General features: G+C 38.7%; 1 protein-coding gene across 3 annotated transcripts in view; it reads left to right on the forward strand.

Moving 5' to 3' along the window:
* PBRM1 (polybromo 1) overlaps positions 1–18,164 on the forward strand; it is a 116,094-nt gene that overhangs the window by 31,396 nt on the left and 66,534 nt on the right. For all 3 annotated transcript variants that reach the window (XM_040628702.1, XM_040628703.1, XM_040628704.1), the window contains exons 8-14: positions 1,905–2,003; positions 4,466–4,551; positions 5,747–5,839; positions 6,479–6,570; positions 11,768–11,981; positions 15,905–16,046; positions 17,396–17,493. In XM_040628702.1, the coding sequence (XP_040484636.1) occupies positions 1,905–2,003; positions 4,466–4,551; positions 5,747–5,839; positions 6,479–6,570; positions 11,768–11,981; positions 15,905–16,046; positions 17,396–17,493 (824 nt within the window). The remainder of the gene's footprint in view (positions 1–1,904; positions 2,004–4,465; positions 4,552–5,746; positions 5,840–6,478; positions 6,571–11,767; positions 11,982–15,904; positions 16,047–17,395; positions 17,494–18,164) is intronic.

Here is an 18,164-nt window from a genome sequence, read left to right on the forward strand (position 1 = left end):
CAGGAGGGAGAAACTTCCTTGGCTTTAAAATTCTAGAAGAGTAGTAAAGAGTAACAATGTAGTAATTACTGGTACCATAATACTCTTTCACAGAATGTTAAGATTCTTTATGTCAGAATGTTAAGATTCTCTAATGTATCACCTGGTTTTTAAGGCAGATCCCTAGCTGCTCCTGATAATGAGTCTCCTAGATCCTAAATCCCTTGGGTTCCTAACATCTACTTTGGGGGAAGATGTTTTTGTAATACTGAAATTCAAATCAGATCTTTAGATATCCCTACCCCAGCCTTCTCTCTGAGACTTCTCTCCTTATCTTGTCTGTTCTTCCTTCCAAAAGCCCCATAGAAGCACCTCCTTTTGCCATCCACCCTAAGCAAGATCTTGTCCTCTTATGTCCAAATTTTTTTAATAGTCTTTCCTACTTCTCTGATGAAAGGCTCTCTAGTCCTTTCTGTATGTTGCTTCCTGACCATAGCTTTCTTCCTGTTTTGTTCTTCCTTTCTATTCCACAGCCCAGAGCCTTGTCACTTGTTTTCTAGTGCCTCCGCTAGCAAATCACAGTTCTTGTGCAACAGAAGCCAACTCTGAATAACTCCAGTAGAAGGAACCCATGAAAAGAGTACCGGATAGCTCATGGAATTGTTGGGAAGGCAGACAGGAGAACTAGCCTTAGGGACGTAGGCAGAACTCAGGGACATGATGGCACAGCTGAGGTCATGCCCAGTCTCTTTGTGGTGCCAGTGCTGTTCCCAGTGTCATTTGCCACTGTGGCTCCTGGAGGCCCACTGTTCCCCTCTGCTTTATTGCCCTGTGCAGGAGTTAGGAATGCATTTTCTCTCTTCCCTTGCCTTTGCTTTAGTCTCTCAAGACTCAAGCATGAATTATCTCCCCTTTCCCTCGCTGCCAGGCTGCTGGCAGTGCTATTATCCACTTACTGTTACACTCTGTTGTGGAAGGTAGGTTCCTCCTTACCACCTGTACTAGAATTTTTTCCAAATAAAGAGGGTGCTCAGGGGTGCCTGGCTGGCTCAGTCAGTGGAACGTGCGACTCTTGATCTTGGGGTTGTGAGTTCGAGCCCCATGTAAAGTGTAGAGATTACTTAAAAATAAAATCTTTAAGAAAAAAAAGATGAACAGAGAGTGCTCAGATATTGGGTATCCTCACTTGGCAAGTCACCAGCTACTCTCCTTTGCCTGACTGTCTGGATTTTGCCGCATTTGTCCTTAACCAATACAGCCTGTGCTTATGGGTCTACCTTCCCCAACCCTCCACTCCACTTAATTTGGTTTTCTCACTCTCTCTAGAGTGTGTCTGTTCGTTTCTGTGTCTTTCTCATTAATCATGCGTACCTTTTCCTTAGAGTGTCTTCCTCCTTCCTTTTCTTTGAAATTGAAGGCGGTTCTAAGTCTCTCTGGATTATTTGGGATTGAGTGAGTTTTAAGATGTGACGGCTCTAATATGGAGCCTAGTACATAGTAGGTACTCAAAACGTTTAACCTCTTTTTTATCTAGTGGTCTATAAAACTAGAGGAGTTTTACTTCACACCCTTAAGTCCACCTTAGTGGATTAGTATTCATGAAGCACTTAGAACAGCGCTTGGCACATAGTAAGCACTGTGTGTTTGCTGAATTAAACAACTTTTACGTTACTCGAACTTTTAAAAATTATAAGTTTTCATGAAACTAACATAGCTCTAGTTGTTACCTAGCTCAAAAACTTGTGTGTAAATGGACAATTGTAATAGTTTATGAAAGAGAAAATGACTTTATGTATTGTTTGCATTTGTATTTTCCAATAAAGTCTTTGAATATGGTGAGAATTTAAAAATATGTGGAGTTCTTTTTTTAAAGTTCATGCTGATTAACTTTCAATTAAGAGGAACTGCTTTATTTTGTTGTCTAGAATGGAAGCTACAAGAGTATTCATGCAATGGCCAAAGATATAGATCTTCTCGCAAAAAATGCCAAAACTTATAATGAGCCTGGTTCTCAAGTATTCAAGGTTAGTTTTTTGCTGTTGTTGTTTTCATTGATAAGAGTAGATACCTTAACTTAGAGCCTGCAGTTTTATACAACAGCTTTATTGAGATGAAATTCACATCATACCATACACTCAAAGTGTACAATTTAGTAGTTTTTAGTGTATTCTCAGAGTTGTGCAGCCGTGACCACAGTCAATTAGCGGTCACTCCATTTGCTCCCAGTCTTCCCATTTTAGCCTGCTTCTTGTCTCTGAATTGGCCTATTCTGGACTTTTCATATAAATGGAATCATACAATATGTGGTCCTTTGTGACAGGCTTCTTGCACTGAGTATGATGCTTTTAAGGCATTCATGTTGCAGCATGTATCACTTCTTCATTCTTTTCACTGCTAAGTAATGCTCCATTACATTTATATACCATGTTTTAGTTACCCACTATTCAATTGCTAGACATTTGGGTTGTTTCCACTTTACGGCTATTATAAATAATGCTGCTGTGAACATTCACGTATAAGTTTTGGTGTGGACGTGGTATTTTCATTTTTCTTGGGTATATACCTAGGAATGAAATTGCTGGTCCACATGGTAACTATATATTTAACTTTTTGAGGAACTACCAAATTGTTTTCTAAGGCAGCTGTACCATTTCACATTAGCACTAGAAATGTGCAAGTGTAATTTCTCCGCATTCTCACCAACACGTTTTCCATTTTTGTTTTTACGATCGCCATCTTTGTGGGTGTGAATAGTATCTCATTGTGTGTCGAATATCATCTGTCTGATGATGAGTGATGTTGAACATCTTGTGCATCGGCCATTCATATATCTTCTTTGAAAAACTTCTTACTCGGATCCTTACCCTTTTTTAATTGGGTTACCTGTTTTTTTATTGTTAAATTGGTCGATTTCTTTATATAGTCTGGACACTAGAGTGGATATATGATTTACAAGTATTTTCTCCCATTCTGTGGTTTGTTTTCACTTTCATGATAGTGTCCTTTGACACAAAGTTTTTAATTTGTTAAGTCCAGTTTATCTGCTTTTTCTTTGGTTGCTTGTATTTCTAGTGTCTTACATAAGAAAGCATTACTTAATCCAAGGCCACAAAGATTTACAGCTTTGTTTTCATCTAAGAATTTTAGAGTTTTAGCCCTTAAATCTAAATGTATCCATTTTGAATTTATTTTTGTATACCTCAGGTAGGTGTGAGGTAGGGATCTACAGTCATCCTTCTACACAGGATATTCATTTGTCCCAGCACCTTATATTCAAAAGACTGTTCTTTCCCCCATTGAATTGCATTGGCATCCTTGTTGAAAATCAGTTGACTGGAGGTTTATGGGTTTACTTCTGGAATCTCAGTTCTATTACATTCGTTTACATGTTTATCTTTGTGCCAGATATAAGGCTTGTTTTTGATCTACTTTTTAGTTAAATATTGGTTTAGTCTCTCCTTTAAACTTCATAGATATAAAAAGCAGTTTCTGTAGTGCAACACACAATGTGAAATGACTCATTGCTTTGCAATTCTCTCCTAGAAATTTTGTAGTCCTGTAACACAGTTGCTTATAGACATTTCTTGAACTAATATGTCTTTGGGAATTTAGCAGACGAGTCTCAGAAAACCTTTCGGGAGTAAAATCATTTAGACTTTCAGGATGCTCCCTCAAATATAGTTGCTTCCGGTAGTTAACCTTTCACATTTTAATAAACTTTCATCTTTTAAGAAACTTTGAGTGAAAATCAGAAATGAGCTGTGGGGGCGCCTGGGTGGCACAGCGGTTAAGCACCTGCCTTCGGCTCAGGGCGTGATCCCGGCGTTCCAGGATCGAGCCCCATGTCAGGCTCCTCCGCTATGAGCCTGCTTCTTTCTCTCCCACTCCCCCTGCTTGTGTTCCCTCTCTCGCTGGCTATCTCTGTCTCTGTCAAATAAATAAATAAAATAAAATAAAAAAAATGAGCTGTGAAGTTCCTGTATTCTTAGTCTTTGATAGGATATTAACAATAGAGTGCCAATGGTTTGTTGATGCAATTAAGATTATACTTTTTGGTCTGATTATTTTCCCTAAAATAAATTTTAGAAGGGAAACTATATTTGATATATTAATATGCTATTGATTTAAGCAAGTACATTCATCCTAAATGTGTGTGCGTAGTCTTTAATCTTAGAAGTGTATCTTTCTGTCAGTTTTTAGGTCAGTGGACACAGAATTCATTGTATTTTCACCCATTTTTCCTTGTTCACTGTTAGATCTTTGTGCATTACTTGACTAATTATGAAAGAGCTAGAAGGCTTTTTAACTTATGTATAATTGTGATTATGTTTTCAAAGGTGGTGAAAAGGTTAGAGGATGCAGCTATATGGGTGGTAAATAGAAGCCTACTCCAAATGAAAGAGTGCCATAGAAAGTGTCAGGTGCATGACCAAGGGCGTTTTAAACTGTCCATTTTTTCCTAAACCAAGTAATTTTATCTTGACAGGATGCAAATTCTATAAAAAAAATATTTTATATGAAAAAGGCAGAAATTGAACATCATGAAATGGCTAAGTCAAGCCTTCGAATGAGGTATGTTTTTAAAATGTCTATCATCAGGGTGCCTGGGTGGCTCAGTCGGTTAAGCATCTGCCTTCGGCTCGGGACATAATCCCGGGATCCTGGGATCGAACACTGCATCAGGCCCCCTGCACAACAGGGAACCTGCTTCTCCTTCTGCCCCTCTCCCTGCTTGTGCTTTCTCTCTCTCTCTCTCAAATAAACAAAATCCCTAAAAAATAATAAAAAAATAAATGTCTAAAACCCTTATGCCTTTATTATTTGCCAAATTTTCTAGCTAGTGGAATCAATGCAGTGGAAAACAAGATGTATGTTGCATTTGAAAGTTATATTTACAGTTGATAATGTGATGCTGAAGAGAATAGATATAACTCTGACTCAGCCCCTTCATTATAGCTGAAAGCTTATGATTTTGGGGATGCCGGGGCGGCTCAGTCGGTCAAGCGTCTGCCTTCAGCTCAGGTCTTGATCCCAGGGTCCTGGGATCGAGTCCCTTGTCGGGCTCCTTGCTCAGCAGGAGAGTCTGCTTCTCCCTCTGCCTGCTGCTCCCCATGCTTGTGCTCGCTTGCTCGTGCTCTCTGACAAATAAATAAAATCTTTTAAAAAAAATTAAAAACAAAACGATTTTTGAGGCTAAACACTATTATCTACTCTTACTGCTATATAGATGTATATTCATATTTATATGTAACATGTATTACATATAAATGTATATCATATATGATAAGCATATACACAGTATCATGATATTTGTGTGTAATATATAATAGTATATATTTATATTGGCAGCAAGAGCATTTAGCCAGATATCAGGAGATCTGAAGTCTCATCTTGTGCAAGGCCTAGGACTTTGAACAAGTCTTACTTCTGGGATTCCATTTCCTCCTCTGAGAAATGGAAGCTGGGGTGGCTGCTGTCGAAGCTTTCTTCTGACCCTGACATTTCCTTCATTACCAGATCCTTGGTCACTGCAGGTACCAAAAGCTCTCCAGGACCAGCCCTTGTCCATTCTCTTCGGCAGAGTCCTCAGGTTTTGGAACAAAGCCTGCTGTACAGTAATGGCTTAGAAATATTTGAGCCTTTCTACTTAGAAACAACAACAAAAAAATACTTGCTTCCTTTTTGTTTACCCAGCATTCTGATTTCAGCTGTCAGTTTTCTGAGTTTTTTTTTTTATTTTTTTTTTTTTTATCTTATCTCTGGATAGGACTCCATCAAATTTGGCTACAGCCAGGCTGACAGGTCCTTCGCACAGTAAAGGCAGCCTTGAAGAGAGAAATCCCACTAGCAAGTATTACCGGTGAGAGAGTGAGTGTGTTTAGTCTGAGAACTGACCTTGTTTATGAGGCTAGGCTTACTACTTTTGCCTGATGGCTATCATGAAGTAATTCTTTGGGGTATCATTGGGTTATTATGAGAATTGTTATCAAATATGTTATTTAAAATGTTGAGGTGCTTATAGTCAGCCTGACCTGACTGCTGGAAAATGCTTAAGCAGAAGTTATCTGTCAGGTAGTTTTTAGTATTTCCAGTAAAATAAATTGTGGTAAAATACTGAAAGATTTTGTATTCAAAATAGAATTTGTGTTCATTGTAGAATATGAACATTTTAGAAGAAAATTAACCAGTAACGATGAGTGAATCTTTATTTTTTATAAAATAAGGAGTAGTGCTGCATTTAAACAACACACAATTGCAAGTAGCCTACTTTATTTAGGCTTTCTACACCACTCCCTCTTTTTTGAGAGAAAAAAAACTGGTCTTGGCTAAGATTGATTATGGGGACTATAAAAAGTACGATGATAAGTTGAGCACACAGTTGAATAGAAATTCTTTTTCTTTGATGTGAATGCTTTGTTAACAGTTTCTGTTTCCTGTAAAGTAACCAAATTATTATAACATCTTTCTGTGTCTTCTGATTGCTTGTTTTTCTTTGTAGTAATAAAAGAACGGTCCAAGGGGGTCGTTTGTCAGCAATTACCATGGCTCTTCAGTATGGCTCAGAAAGTGAAGAGGACGCTGCTTTAGCTGGTAGGCGTTAGGTCGTGACTTGTTAATGCCTTCTCAGTGGATCTTCTGATGAAGGAAAATTACAGTAACTTTGGTCTGGCTGGGAGTTCGTCAGGTTTTGGAGTAAATGCTGTTTTGTTGTGTTCTGATTGCACTCTTTGGTTGGCAGACTTATCAAAATCTTATTTTGTGTTATAGCTTGTATCTAAATCTGTAAAAACAATTGGTTTGCTGGCCTTAGCAGATCCTGGTTTCAAGCGTATAATGATAAATAATGAGTACAAGTAATGCCGTCGGGAAACCCGAGGGAGACGTTCACGCCATCTTAGATTTCCAGGCCACTGGCTTATATTTTCAGTAGGCTATAATTTCTTCTCGGTTGGAGCTTCTGATTTAAAGATAGATGTAAATTACAATCAGAGGAGCATAGTCAGTTGACATTTAAACAAGTCCAACAAAGGGCATTGGGCAATAAAATCCATGTAAAAGTACTCTGTCCATTAAATAGCGAAGAGCAGCTGTAGAAGTATGTTTGATTTCATTGTCTTCCTCTGTAGTGTGATACAGTGTTCTTTATTTTACTACAGATAATTTTTGTATGTACAGATAAAATTTGTTTCATGAAATTAGTCTGGCATATCTTCTGATTTCATAATCAAGTTTGAGGACAGATTTTTCCACCTGTGTCTTATTTTCTACTAAGTCTTCTATAGAAGTTTCATAGTTACTATAGACTACTTATTAGCATGTGAACTTAATTTTTTGACACTCATCTACAGAAATTTTTTTAACTTAAATCAGGTCTGTTGTTAGCAAAAATTGAAGGAAAATTTGTTTTTATTAGCTTTGTTTTTCGCTCGTTATAAAAGTGACACACATGTTATGTTTAGGTTTCCTTCTAACATTTGGTTACTTCATTAACCTTGTAAGTAGCATAACAAATTGAAGGAAGACCCGCCTAAAAAGTATTTATTGGTTTTTTTTCTAATAAATAGTACCTTGTCACAAAAGGGTTCTTACTTAGTAACCTTAGCTATTAAAACAAAGTAGATGCCAGTCAACTTTGTGTGTGGTGGACCTTTGAGGCTGCTCTACACAGCTGTTTATCCTTGGTTTAGTCAAGATTCTCATCCAATTGTTTTCTGCTTCCTGCTGCTGGAAACAACTTTGGGGTAGGGCACAGTGAAAATAGCAAAGAAGGAATAACTGATGATCTTGGAGTGACAAGAAAGAGCCCATGGAAAGAAAGCATAAGAATTCAGAAAGCGTGGCCTGTCTTCTTGAGGTGATTTGTTTTAGAGACAAACCACACTGTGCAGCCTGGGGCGAGGCGGCAGAGCAGGTAGAGAAGAGCACCCACTTGCAGTCCCTCTAAGAACAGAAATGGGGTGGGGGATAGGATCAGAAAAACAGATCAACCTTTCAGTCCTCCCCCACAAAAACGAAATAAGAAGGCAAAAAGAAACAGAAAAAGCGGGACAAATGGAAAGCATAAAGATGAGAAAAACAACTCCAAAAATTCTATCAGAAATCACGTCAGTGTTAATGACCCAAATTTGCCAATTATAACAGTTTTAGATTAGATATTTTTAAAAATCAGGGTGTATGCTGGTTACAAGAGCCACATCTAAAATGTAGAAATACAGGAAAGTTTAATGTAAAAGGATGGAAAAAGATTCACGGGGCAAATAATAACCAAAGGATAGTTACATTGACTTCTGATAAAATGGGCTTTCAAACGGAAAGCATTACCAAGGATAAAAAGGATTCACCTAATAATTATAAAAGGTTTATTTCATCAGGAAGATAAATTATAAAACTCAAAATATGTAAAACAAGCAGATAGAAAGCAGCAGAGAAAGTGAAAACATTGCCCTCGAGTGGGAGTTCAGTGCTTTCCATTGCTAGATGAGTAGCCAGAAGACCAATGAAACAGAGATGATTTGAGTACACAAAGTATATTTCTCACAAGTGTATTTGTTTCCTATTGCTGTGAAAACAAATTACCACAAGCTTAGTGGCTTCAAACAACACAAATGTATTCTCTTTGACGCTGGAAGTCAGAAGTCTAAAATCAAGTTGTTGGCAGGCCAGTGTTCTCTGGAGGCTCTAGGGGATAAAATGTTTCCTCTCCTTTTCTAATTTCTAGAAGCTACCTGTATGCCTTGGCTCACGGCTCCTTCCTCTCTGTTCAAAATGCAGCACTCCCTTGGGGCGCCTGGGTGGCTCAGTCATTAAGCGTCTGCCTTCAGCTCAGGTCACGATCCCAGGCTCCTGGGATCGAGTCCCGCATCGGGCTCCCCGCTCAGCGGGAAGCCTGCTTCTCCCTCTCCCACTCCCCCTGCTTGTGTTCCCTCTCTCACTGTCTCTCTCTGTCAAATAAATAAATAAAATCTTAAAAAAAAAAAAAAAAAAAGCGGCAGCACTCCCATTCTATCTGTCATCCCATCTCCTTTCTCCTTTACCTTGCCTGCCTCTTATAAAGACCCTTGCAATTACATTTAGTGCTCAGTTTAATCCAGGATCATCTCCCAAGTTTAAGATCCTTAACTTAATCATATCTACAAAGTCTCTTTTGCCATATAGGGTAATATTCACAGGTTCTGTGGATTAGGACTTGGATAAGCTATTAGCTAACACAACAAGATGGATATAAACAGGCAAATATTCTGCAGTTAGAAAATACATGTTCTTCTCTGATTCTTGTAGAACAATCACAAAAACTGATCATGTACTTAGCCATGAAACAAATTTCAACCAGTTTGAAAGTTGGGTATTTTACAGACGTATTTCTGACCATAACACAGCTATGATAAGCACCTAATCTTGAAAAGGTAAAAGTTAAAAACCCAAACACTCAGGAAATACAAGTCTCCAAATGTTTGGGTTTCTCTTTTTAAAAAGGAAAAATTATAATAGAAATTTAATGACCTGAGACTAAACAATAGCAATAATGAAAATAACATATCAAAACAGTGGGGACAAAAAGCTAAAGCTGTACTTTGGAAGGAAAGTTACAGGTCTTAATGTGTCTGTTTAGAAAAGCAGCTTAAAGTCAATGAACTAGGGGTGCCTGGGTGGCTCAGTCGGTTAAGCATCTGCCTTCAGCTCAGGTCATGATCTCAGGGTCCAGGGATTGACCCCACATCAGGCTCTCTGCTCAGCAGCGAGTCTGCTTCTCCTGCTCCCTCTGTGATCTCTCTCACTCTTACTCTCTCTCAAATGAATTAAAGAAAAAAAGTCAATGAACTAATAAGCATCCAACATAAGTAAATAATGAGAGAATAAAAGCAAAGACATTAGAAGTAAAGGTAAAAAGAAAGCCAAGAGCAGAAATGAATTTGTTAGAAAAGAAACCTATGGTAGAAAAGATCAATAAAGTCAAAGCTTTTCTGTTAAAACTATTAATAGAGTAGGCAAATTATCAAGAAAGAAACAGAAGGCACAAATAAAACATATTAGGGGAAAGAGGGAGCATACAGATTAAAAAGAATGTATGAACAGCTTTACGCAAACAAATTTGAACATTTAGATGAAATGGGCAAATTCCTAGAATGTGATAAATGCCTAAAACTGATTCAAGAATAGAAAGACTGATTAGTCTTATCACCATTAAAGAAATTAAATTATTACAAATCTTTCCCCATAGAAAACACCAGACCAAACATTCAAGGAACAGAATTATATACAAACTCCTGCAGAGAATAGAAAAAGAGCTCCCTAGTTCATTCTGTAAAAATGATAGAACCTAGATACCCAAACTCAATGAAAAGAAGCACACTGTATCTAGCAGCATATATAAAAGATAATGCATGATGACACAGTTGGGTTACTCCAGGAATACTAGGTCACTTCAGCATTCGGAAAAGTGAAAGTATCATTCACTATGTTAACACTTAGTTAAGCTGTATCATTGGCTCAGCAGATGCATTTGATCAATGCTTCAATTCCCATTCATGATGAAAACTTAACAAATTAGAAATAGAAGGGGATCTTTCCTAACTTGATAAAGAGCACTTGTTTTTAGTGGAGAAATATGTGCAGCATTCCCTTTACCATAAGTGAAAATGCCACCTCTTTTGGTCAAAGTACTAGCCAGCCGATACTGACAATGAGGGAGTAAGAATCAGAAAAGAAGATCTATAAGAATTGCAGTTGAAAGATTGTTTTTTGAGTTTTTTACTCAAAAGACTGTACAGGTCTTTATTGGAATTAATGAGAATAATAAGGTGCTAGATATAAGATCATACAAAAATCTGTTTCATTTCTGGAATCAGCCACAAAAAGAAAATACAATTTTTTAAAAGGTACACTTTACAATAGCAACAAAACATATCTAGATATAAATCCAACTAAATATGTGCAAGCTCTTTATGGAGAAGATCAGCAGTAGTAGGGTCAGAGAAGACGAGTTTCGGATCCTCTCTTTGCTTCTGGCTCCGTGCTGAGATCCACATCCTCTCAACTCTCCAGAGACTGGTGCCTGTCCATCTCTTAACACTGTAACTAAGTACTTAACTAAATGATTGTCGCTCCTAGCCCAGGAGCAGTAGCGATTTTGATTATACAGATCCATCAAGAAAAACTTAAATTATGGTCCTTATACACTGTTGAAAATTTTAGGGAAATGAAGAGTGTATTTTGTTTTTCTGTAAAAATGATTGCATTTTGTTTTGGTGTTTTTATGATTAGCTTTTACCTAAAAATTCTCTCAATAAGGGAAGAAATCATTCTTAAGGGTTGCTGTAGATCAGTGGAGCAAAATCACAGAGACTTAAAGCAAAACCTGATTTACCAGTATCAGCCCAATATCAGTATACATTTATGCTGCCCTAAAGTACGTGCTGCTGCTTTAGTTCTGAGATCTGTGTATGGCTACTTGCTTTTTTCTTGGCCAAACACGTGTAGCACGGAGTCCCTGAAGAAGGCCCCGTTTAAAAAGAGAAACTATTTTTTAAAACTAACTTTTAAAAAACAGTATAACATTTTTTTGTGTGTAACACTTTATCCTGTTTCTATGTAACATTTCTCTAAGTAAATATACAATTCTATTAAGCACAACTAACAGCATCTTTAATGAGGGCTGAAAACTCTTCTTTTAAATAAGTATTTTCAAACATACAAAGCTTACTCTGGAAGGTTGTTAAAAGAGCTTTAAAGTATGGTTCTTTTTTCTCCTTATAAATACCTTTTTTGTCTTTTTTTTTTTTTTTTTTAGCTGCACGTTATGAAGAAGGAGAGTCAGAAGCAGAGAGCATTACTTCATTTATGGATGTTTCAAATCCTTTTTATCAGCTTTATGACACAGTTAGGAGTTGTCGGAATAACCAAGGGCAGCTAATAGCTGAACCTTTTTTCCATTTGCCTTCAAAGAAAAAATACCCTGATTATTATCAGCAAATTAAAATGCCCATATCCCTACAACAGATCAGGTAAGATGCCTTCTACATTACTCAGTAGAAATCCATTTTCTTGTGGTTGAGCCTGCACATCTATCTCCTTGCTAAAATGTATAAGATATTAAAGGTAAAAGTATTTTCACATGTCTAGAGTATGTCTTGAATATCACTTGTATATAAAAAGTAAGAAATAAATTTGATTAAATACAAATGATATTCTCTGTACTGTAATAGAGTCGAGGCAAATAAACAAAAGCTATTCCAGCTGGGCATTTGTGTGTCAGATTATAGACTATAAAGAGTCATGCAGCTCAAAACTGACTTCATTTTCATACAACTGAGCAAAGCACAAAAATCTTTCTGCTTATGCTTTTTATTGATATTTTAATTACAACAGTTTAACTCTTTAAACTTTGTATCTAAAGTTGAGCCCCCAGAATAAGCATAGGCAGCTCTCAGAGAATCCATTAGCTGGAACAGTGCCTGAAAGATGGTTCATCTCGGTTTCCCTTTTCTGTTTAAAACAGTCATCTGGGGCGCCTGGCTAGCTCAGTCGGTAAAGCATGCAACTCTTGATCTCGGGGTCATGAGTTAAAGCCCACATTGGGCATGGAGCCTACTTTAAATGAATAAATAAAGGAAGGGAGGGAGGGAGGGTGGAAGGAAGGAAGGCAGGCAGGCAGCAGGCTGGCTACTTTAAATAAATTATCAATCAACCATTGGGAATTCAGACAGAATACTGAAACCACCGCATCATCATTAAAAATAATAGGAAATAAGTAATATCGTAACTCTCACAGTGCAGGTTAAGTTCTGTATACCCAGATACAGGCAACAAGGTAAAAATATATCCTAACTGGGCAAAATCAGAGTAAGCTGGTATTTATCAGGACAGATAACTAACCTTTCAAATAGTAGGAATTAAAATGCTTATACTTGCTGGATTCTATGAAATAAGATTGCTAACAGCATATGTTTCATGGTTTTGCATTTATAACTTCTATTTTCATCATTTGATCAGTAAAATTTATGGTGTTTTTACTTAATGCCAACTTTGGAGGTTTTGTGCCCAAATAAGATATAGAAAGTCAGTTTATTTGATCCTCTTAAAATATCATGGAAATTAAAGCTGCTATTCATTAAGAAAATAGCCTGGAAATTTGTCTTTTATACTCTTTGCCTTGGAAAAAATAGTGACAGTCTTATAGATGTTGAGAGGTTCCCTTTTAACTCAACCATTTTTTTAAAATATTTTATTTATTTATTTATTTATTTATTTGAAGGGAGACAGTGAGAGAGGGAACACAATCAGGGGGAGTGGGAGAGGAAGAAGCAGACTTCCCGCGGAGGAGGGAGCCCGATGCACGGCTCCATCCCAGGACTCTGGGATCATGACCTGAGCCGAAGGCAGATGCCTAACGACTGAGCCACCCAGGCGCCCCATTAACTCAACAGTTTTTGTCCTTAGTTTCTTTTCTCTCTCAGTCTTTTTTAATTTAGTCTAAATAATGAGTTTAGTGTAAGGGAAGACATATTCTTAGCCAGCTTAATCACCTGCCTACAACCTTCTTCTAAGTTAGAATTTTCTAATAGAAACTTTGCTTGGTTAAGTCAGTAATTCTGCACCTTTCTCCCTTTTTAAATTTACTTCTTGACAGTTGTCTGGCACACAGGTAGGGGAGTGTGAGGAATAGAGAAGTGGCTGAGGCCTAGCCGGTAGCACGCTAGAGTTCTGAAGTGTCAGCTTTCAGCATGGCTTATCTACCTCCTTTCCCAGGACACCTGGCCTGTGGTGCCTGACAGGAGCTGGACGACCTTCCATTGTCTCTACATCAGAGCAACATGGAAATCTACAGCAGTGCTGCCCAATAGAACTTCCTATGATGGTGGAAACGTTTCCTCTGCCTCGTCCACTATGGTGGCCACTAGTCACATGTGACTGTTGAGCACTTGAAACGTGGCTGGTGTAAAGAAGGAAGTAGATTTTAAATTTTATTTCAATTTAAATAGCCACATGTGGCTAGTGGCTAATGCACTCTACAGCACAGTCCTAGGAAGATTTGTTGGCAGAAGGATGATAGTTCAGTGTCATCAAAAGCAACAAAAATAGGGGTGCCTGGGTGGTGCAATCGGTTAAGCATCTGACTCTTGATTTTGGCTCAGGTTGTGATCTCAGGGTCCTGGGATCGAGCCCCACCTCGGGCTCCACGCTCAGCAAGGAGTCTGCTTAGGACTTTCTGTCTCTCTGTCCCTACCCCCCATGCACACGTGCTCTCTCGCTCTCTTTCTCTAAAATTAAAAAAAAAAAAAGAAAAATGAAAGAGTGGGCAGGAGCTAGACAGTGTGGCTCCATATGCCACCTTCCACTGTGCTGGGGCTTATCATCCCCATCTTTTATTTCCCATTGTGCCTATCCTGCCCCCCTCCAACCTTGACGAGCATCGATCTGATAAATATGTGCAGATTTATTATAGATTGTCATTTATAAGTTTGAGTTCCACGTCTGTTCTTGGTGGATATTGAGAATACTCAGCACATTACTCTTAGACTTAGCAGAAATAAGTCTGAGGCTGTAATTTAAATTCTGGGTGCGAGCCACGTAGGCTGGTACTGAGAGCTGAGTTTGTGCGTAGTTGTTTGCTTCACTCCCGAGATGTTCTCAGACATTCGTATCTTTTTAAGCAGTGCATGGAATCTGCATATGGTGTGCAAGTGCTTTAGTCAAAAGATTTAAAAGTCCATCCTATGTGCCTACAGAGTTAGGGCAAACTGTGACTTTTCACTTTGTGTAAAATCTATGAGGGACGTGGGGCATCTGGGTGGCTCAGTTGGTTAGGCATCCGACTCTTGATTTCAGCTCAGATCATGATCTCAGGATTGTGGGATCGAACCCTGCCTCGGGCTCCCCACTCAGCAGGGAGTCTGCTTGAGAGTCTCTCTCGCCCTCTGCCCTTCTCCCCCTGCATACACTCCCGTGCACTCTCTCTCTCTCTCAAATAAATAAATACATCTTTTTAAAAAAACTGTAGGGATGCCTGTGTGGCTCAGTCAGTTAAGCATCTGACACTTTGGTTTCGGCTCAGTCGTGATCTCAGGGTCTTGGGATCTAGCCCGTTGGGCTCTGTGCTCAGTGCAGAGGCTGCTTGAGATTCTCTCTCACCCTGCCCCTCCTGCTCATGCTCTGTCCTCTCTCTCTCTCTCTCAAATAATAAATAAATCTTTAAAATGTATAAGGGACTTTATGAGAGTTGTTATTAGCAGTAGCCATAGTGTCTGAAAGATACCAGAATTCTTAAGACTTTTAAGTAAAATAAGTAATGTCAATTTTAAGCCATCATAATTAGTCACAAGTGTTTGTATTAGAAGAAAAGTAGTGAGTGGGCTCTGACGTATCTGCCTCTCATTTACCGTCTTACGACCTCTTTGTTGTGTGTGTGTGTGTATATGTATACATATATGTGTGCATATATATGTACACACATATAGATCCCCTTTCATGGTGTTGTGAGTGCATTCTCTTTTCATTAACGTTCATGAACTGGAATGGCCTCTTATTTTCAGAAGTGGCTAGATCACCATGGTTCATTAAGGTATCTTAAAACCTCCCTGATTTTTTTTCTCTTAGTCGGGTTTGCATGTTAACCACTAACAGAAGTTTTCCATTAGGGTTTTTTGCTAATATATTTGCTTTGTAATCGACCACCTTGGCACCTACGTCCTCTTATTACTTCTTATATGTTTTGTTCTTCTGGATTTTCAGGTAGACTGTCATACTGCCTAAATACAATGGTGCTTTTGCCCCCTTTCTATCTTGAAGGTGCCCTTTCTAGCTCTCTCATCAGTATCACCAGTAGAGGTCAGCTAGTGCTTGTTAGGACTTTTGTACTGGACTTTCAGTAAGGGTGTTTCATCATTTTCATAATGGTAAATTGTAGCCATGTGTTTGTCTTTCACAGGACAAAGCTAAAGAACCAAGAATATGAAACTCTAGATCATTTGGAGTGTGATCTGAATTTAATGTTTGAAAATGCCAAACGCTATAATGTTCCCAATTCAGCCATCTACAAGCGAGTTCTGAAATTGCAGCAGGTCATGCAGGTATGATTCCTTGGATTTGCTTAGCTGTGGTATGTATAATTGAAATAATTTTACAAACTTTGAGTGTGTACTTTTGAGATGCGTGATTTTTCCCAGCATTATCGCATCATTTATTTCAACCACAAGTACTGCTGAGTACTTTTTTAGAGTTGTCAGGACCATGTAGAGTAGAAATAATAATTTAGCCTGGGGTGGGGCGCCTGGGTGGCACAGCGGTTAAGCGCCTGCCTTCGGCTCAGGGCGTGATCCCGGCGTTCTGGGATCGAGCCCCACATCAGGCTCCTCCGCTAGGAGCCTGCTTCTTCCTCTCCCACTCCCCCTGCTTGTGTTCCCTCTCTCGCTGGCTGTCTCTATCTCTGTCAAATAAATAAACAAAATCTTTAAAATAATAATAATAATAATTTAGCCTGGGTTAGCTTTGTGAGTGGAAGGAGCAGGGATTTGTGCCTGCGGAGTAATTTTAGGGTCCTCAGGAAGTTTCCCTCCAGTCATAGACAATACTCTATCACTTAGATTTTATTTCTTAGGCTCTAAACTTTGTGTCTGTTAAGGTAGGATTGGTCCTAGGAGAAAGAACGTCTTAAAGCTAATTAATCATTGTACAATGTTCAAGAATGTATCAGATCCTTTCTGAGAGCATGTCTTAGTGGGCATGGGAAGTCATGGGTGATCTAGGGGTTTTGAAGAAAGGCATAGATATGAAATACAAATTGTGTCTCAATTTTGGGTAGAATCTTTCTGGAAAGAGAAACTCAGAGCAAGGAAGCAACGAAAGCAATTTTAGCTCCCCTGGAGAATCTTCATTCTGTGTAGTCGATCCTGGCATCGATGCTGCGCATTTCACGTATTTCCTTTCAGCACTGTGCGTGCGTTCCCTAAGTCTGCGATGGTTGGACTTTCAGCTGTTTGGCAGAAGGTCTTTAAAAATGCATGTGTTGAAAGTAGATCTTCTTTCACCTCTCACGTTAAACTTTCTTCTTAGCCCCACTGTCGCTGAAGAAGTCCAGGGTACCAAAGACTGTCTTCGAGTTATGTAAAAATGGCAGGACACCCCTACGACTTGCCTCAGCGCTTTTAACAAGACTGTGCCTTTGTAGTCTTGCAGTTGAGCTAGTGTATTGATTCGTCAACCCTCTGGATCCAGTTTTTAACCTACTTTTCTGTAGGTCATGTAGGCTTTTGTTAAACTGGGTTATTGAAAAATATGTTTACTGACTCTTTAATTTTGTGCATCTTGCATATGGTTGTCTTTTTCTAAGAAAATCTGATACGTCTAGCTGTTTAATATTCATATATTCTGGGAGCATTCAGCAGGGTGAGCTTGACTCCCAGGGTCTGCTCTGTTTCAGGCAAAGAAGAAGGAGCTTGCCAGGAGGGACGACATTGAGGATGGAGACAGCATGATTTCTTCAGCCACCTCGGATGCTGGTAGCGCCAAAAGAAAAAGGTACATATTCTTCTCATAGATGGAGACACCTCTGTTTCTATTATTTTGTTTTTGATAAGTGCAGGAAAATGTGTTTTTAAGCTGTCAGGTATGAATTCTCTTACAAGCTGTGATTATGTGCTAACAGATCTTCTATTAGAATTCATTCGTGACTCATGATCAGCACTGCTGTTGGTGCAAGTCCCATAATGGCTGTAGACCGCACGGATAAAAGTGACAACTGCTTACGTGGCTCGGCCAAGTATGTTACTCTGTTGGCTGTCTGGGCCATTTTGCTTTAATGTGGCATTTCAGGAGTGCCACTTAAATCTAATTTAGGTAATTTCTACGTGGTGAATTGCAAAAAAATTCAGTACTATCACTGCAGTGAAGTAAATCGCTGATACTCTTACATCTTTGTTTTTCCTTATTAATCTGATCTTTGTTTGCCATTTTAAGGATGTCATATTGTAAACTACGAAGTCATAACTTCTTGTAGTTCATAAAATACTAAGCTGGATGTTTGGTTTTTCTCTTTCTAATTTTTCTCCCAACTGCCCTCACCCTTCCTTTCTGTCATGGGTTCTATGGAAGGGCACCTCACTGTAAGACTCTGAAGCTGGACTCCTGTAAAGAATCCTGCAAGAACGTCTCTTTTGTCTACGCCTCCCACACACAGTTTCCCTGGCTCG

Source organism: Ursus maritimus, unplaced genomic scaffold, assembly GCF_017311325.1.
Source record: "Ursus maritimus isolate PB19 unplaced genomic scaffold, ASM1731132v1 scaffold_14, whole genome shotgun sequence".
Classification (NCBI taxonomy): domain Eukaryota; kingdom Metazoa; phylum Chordata; class Mammalia; order Carnivora; family Ursidae; genus Ursus; species Ursus maritimus.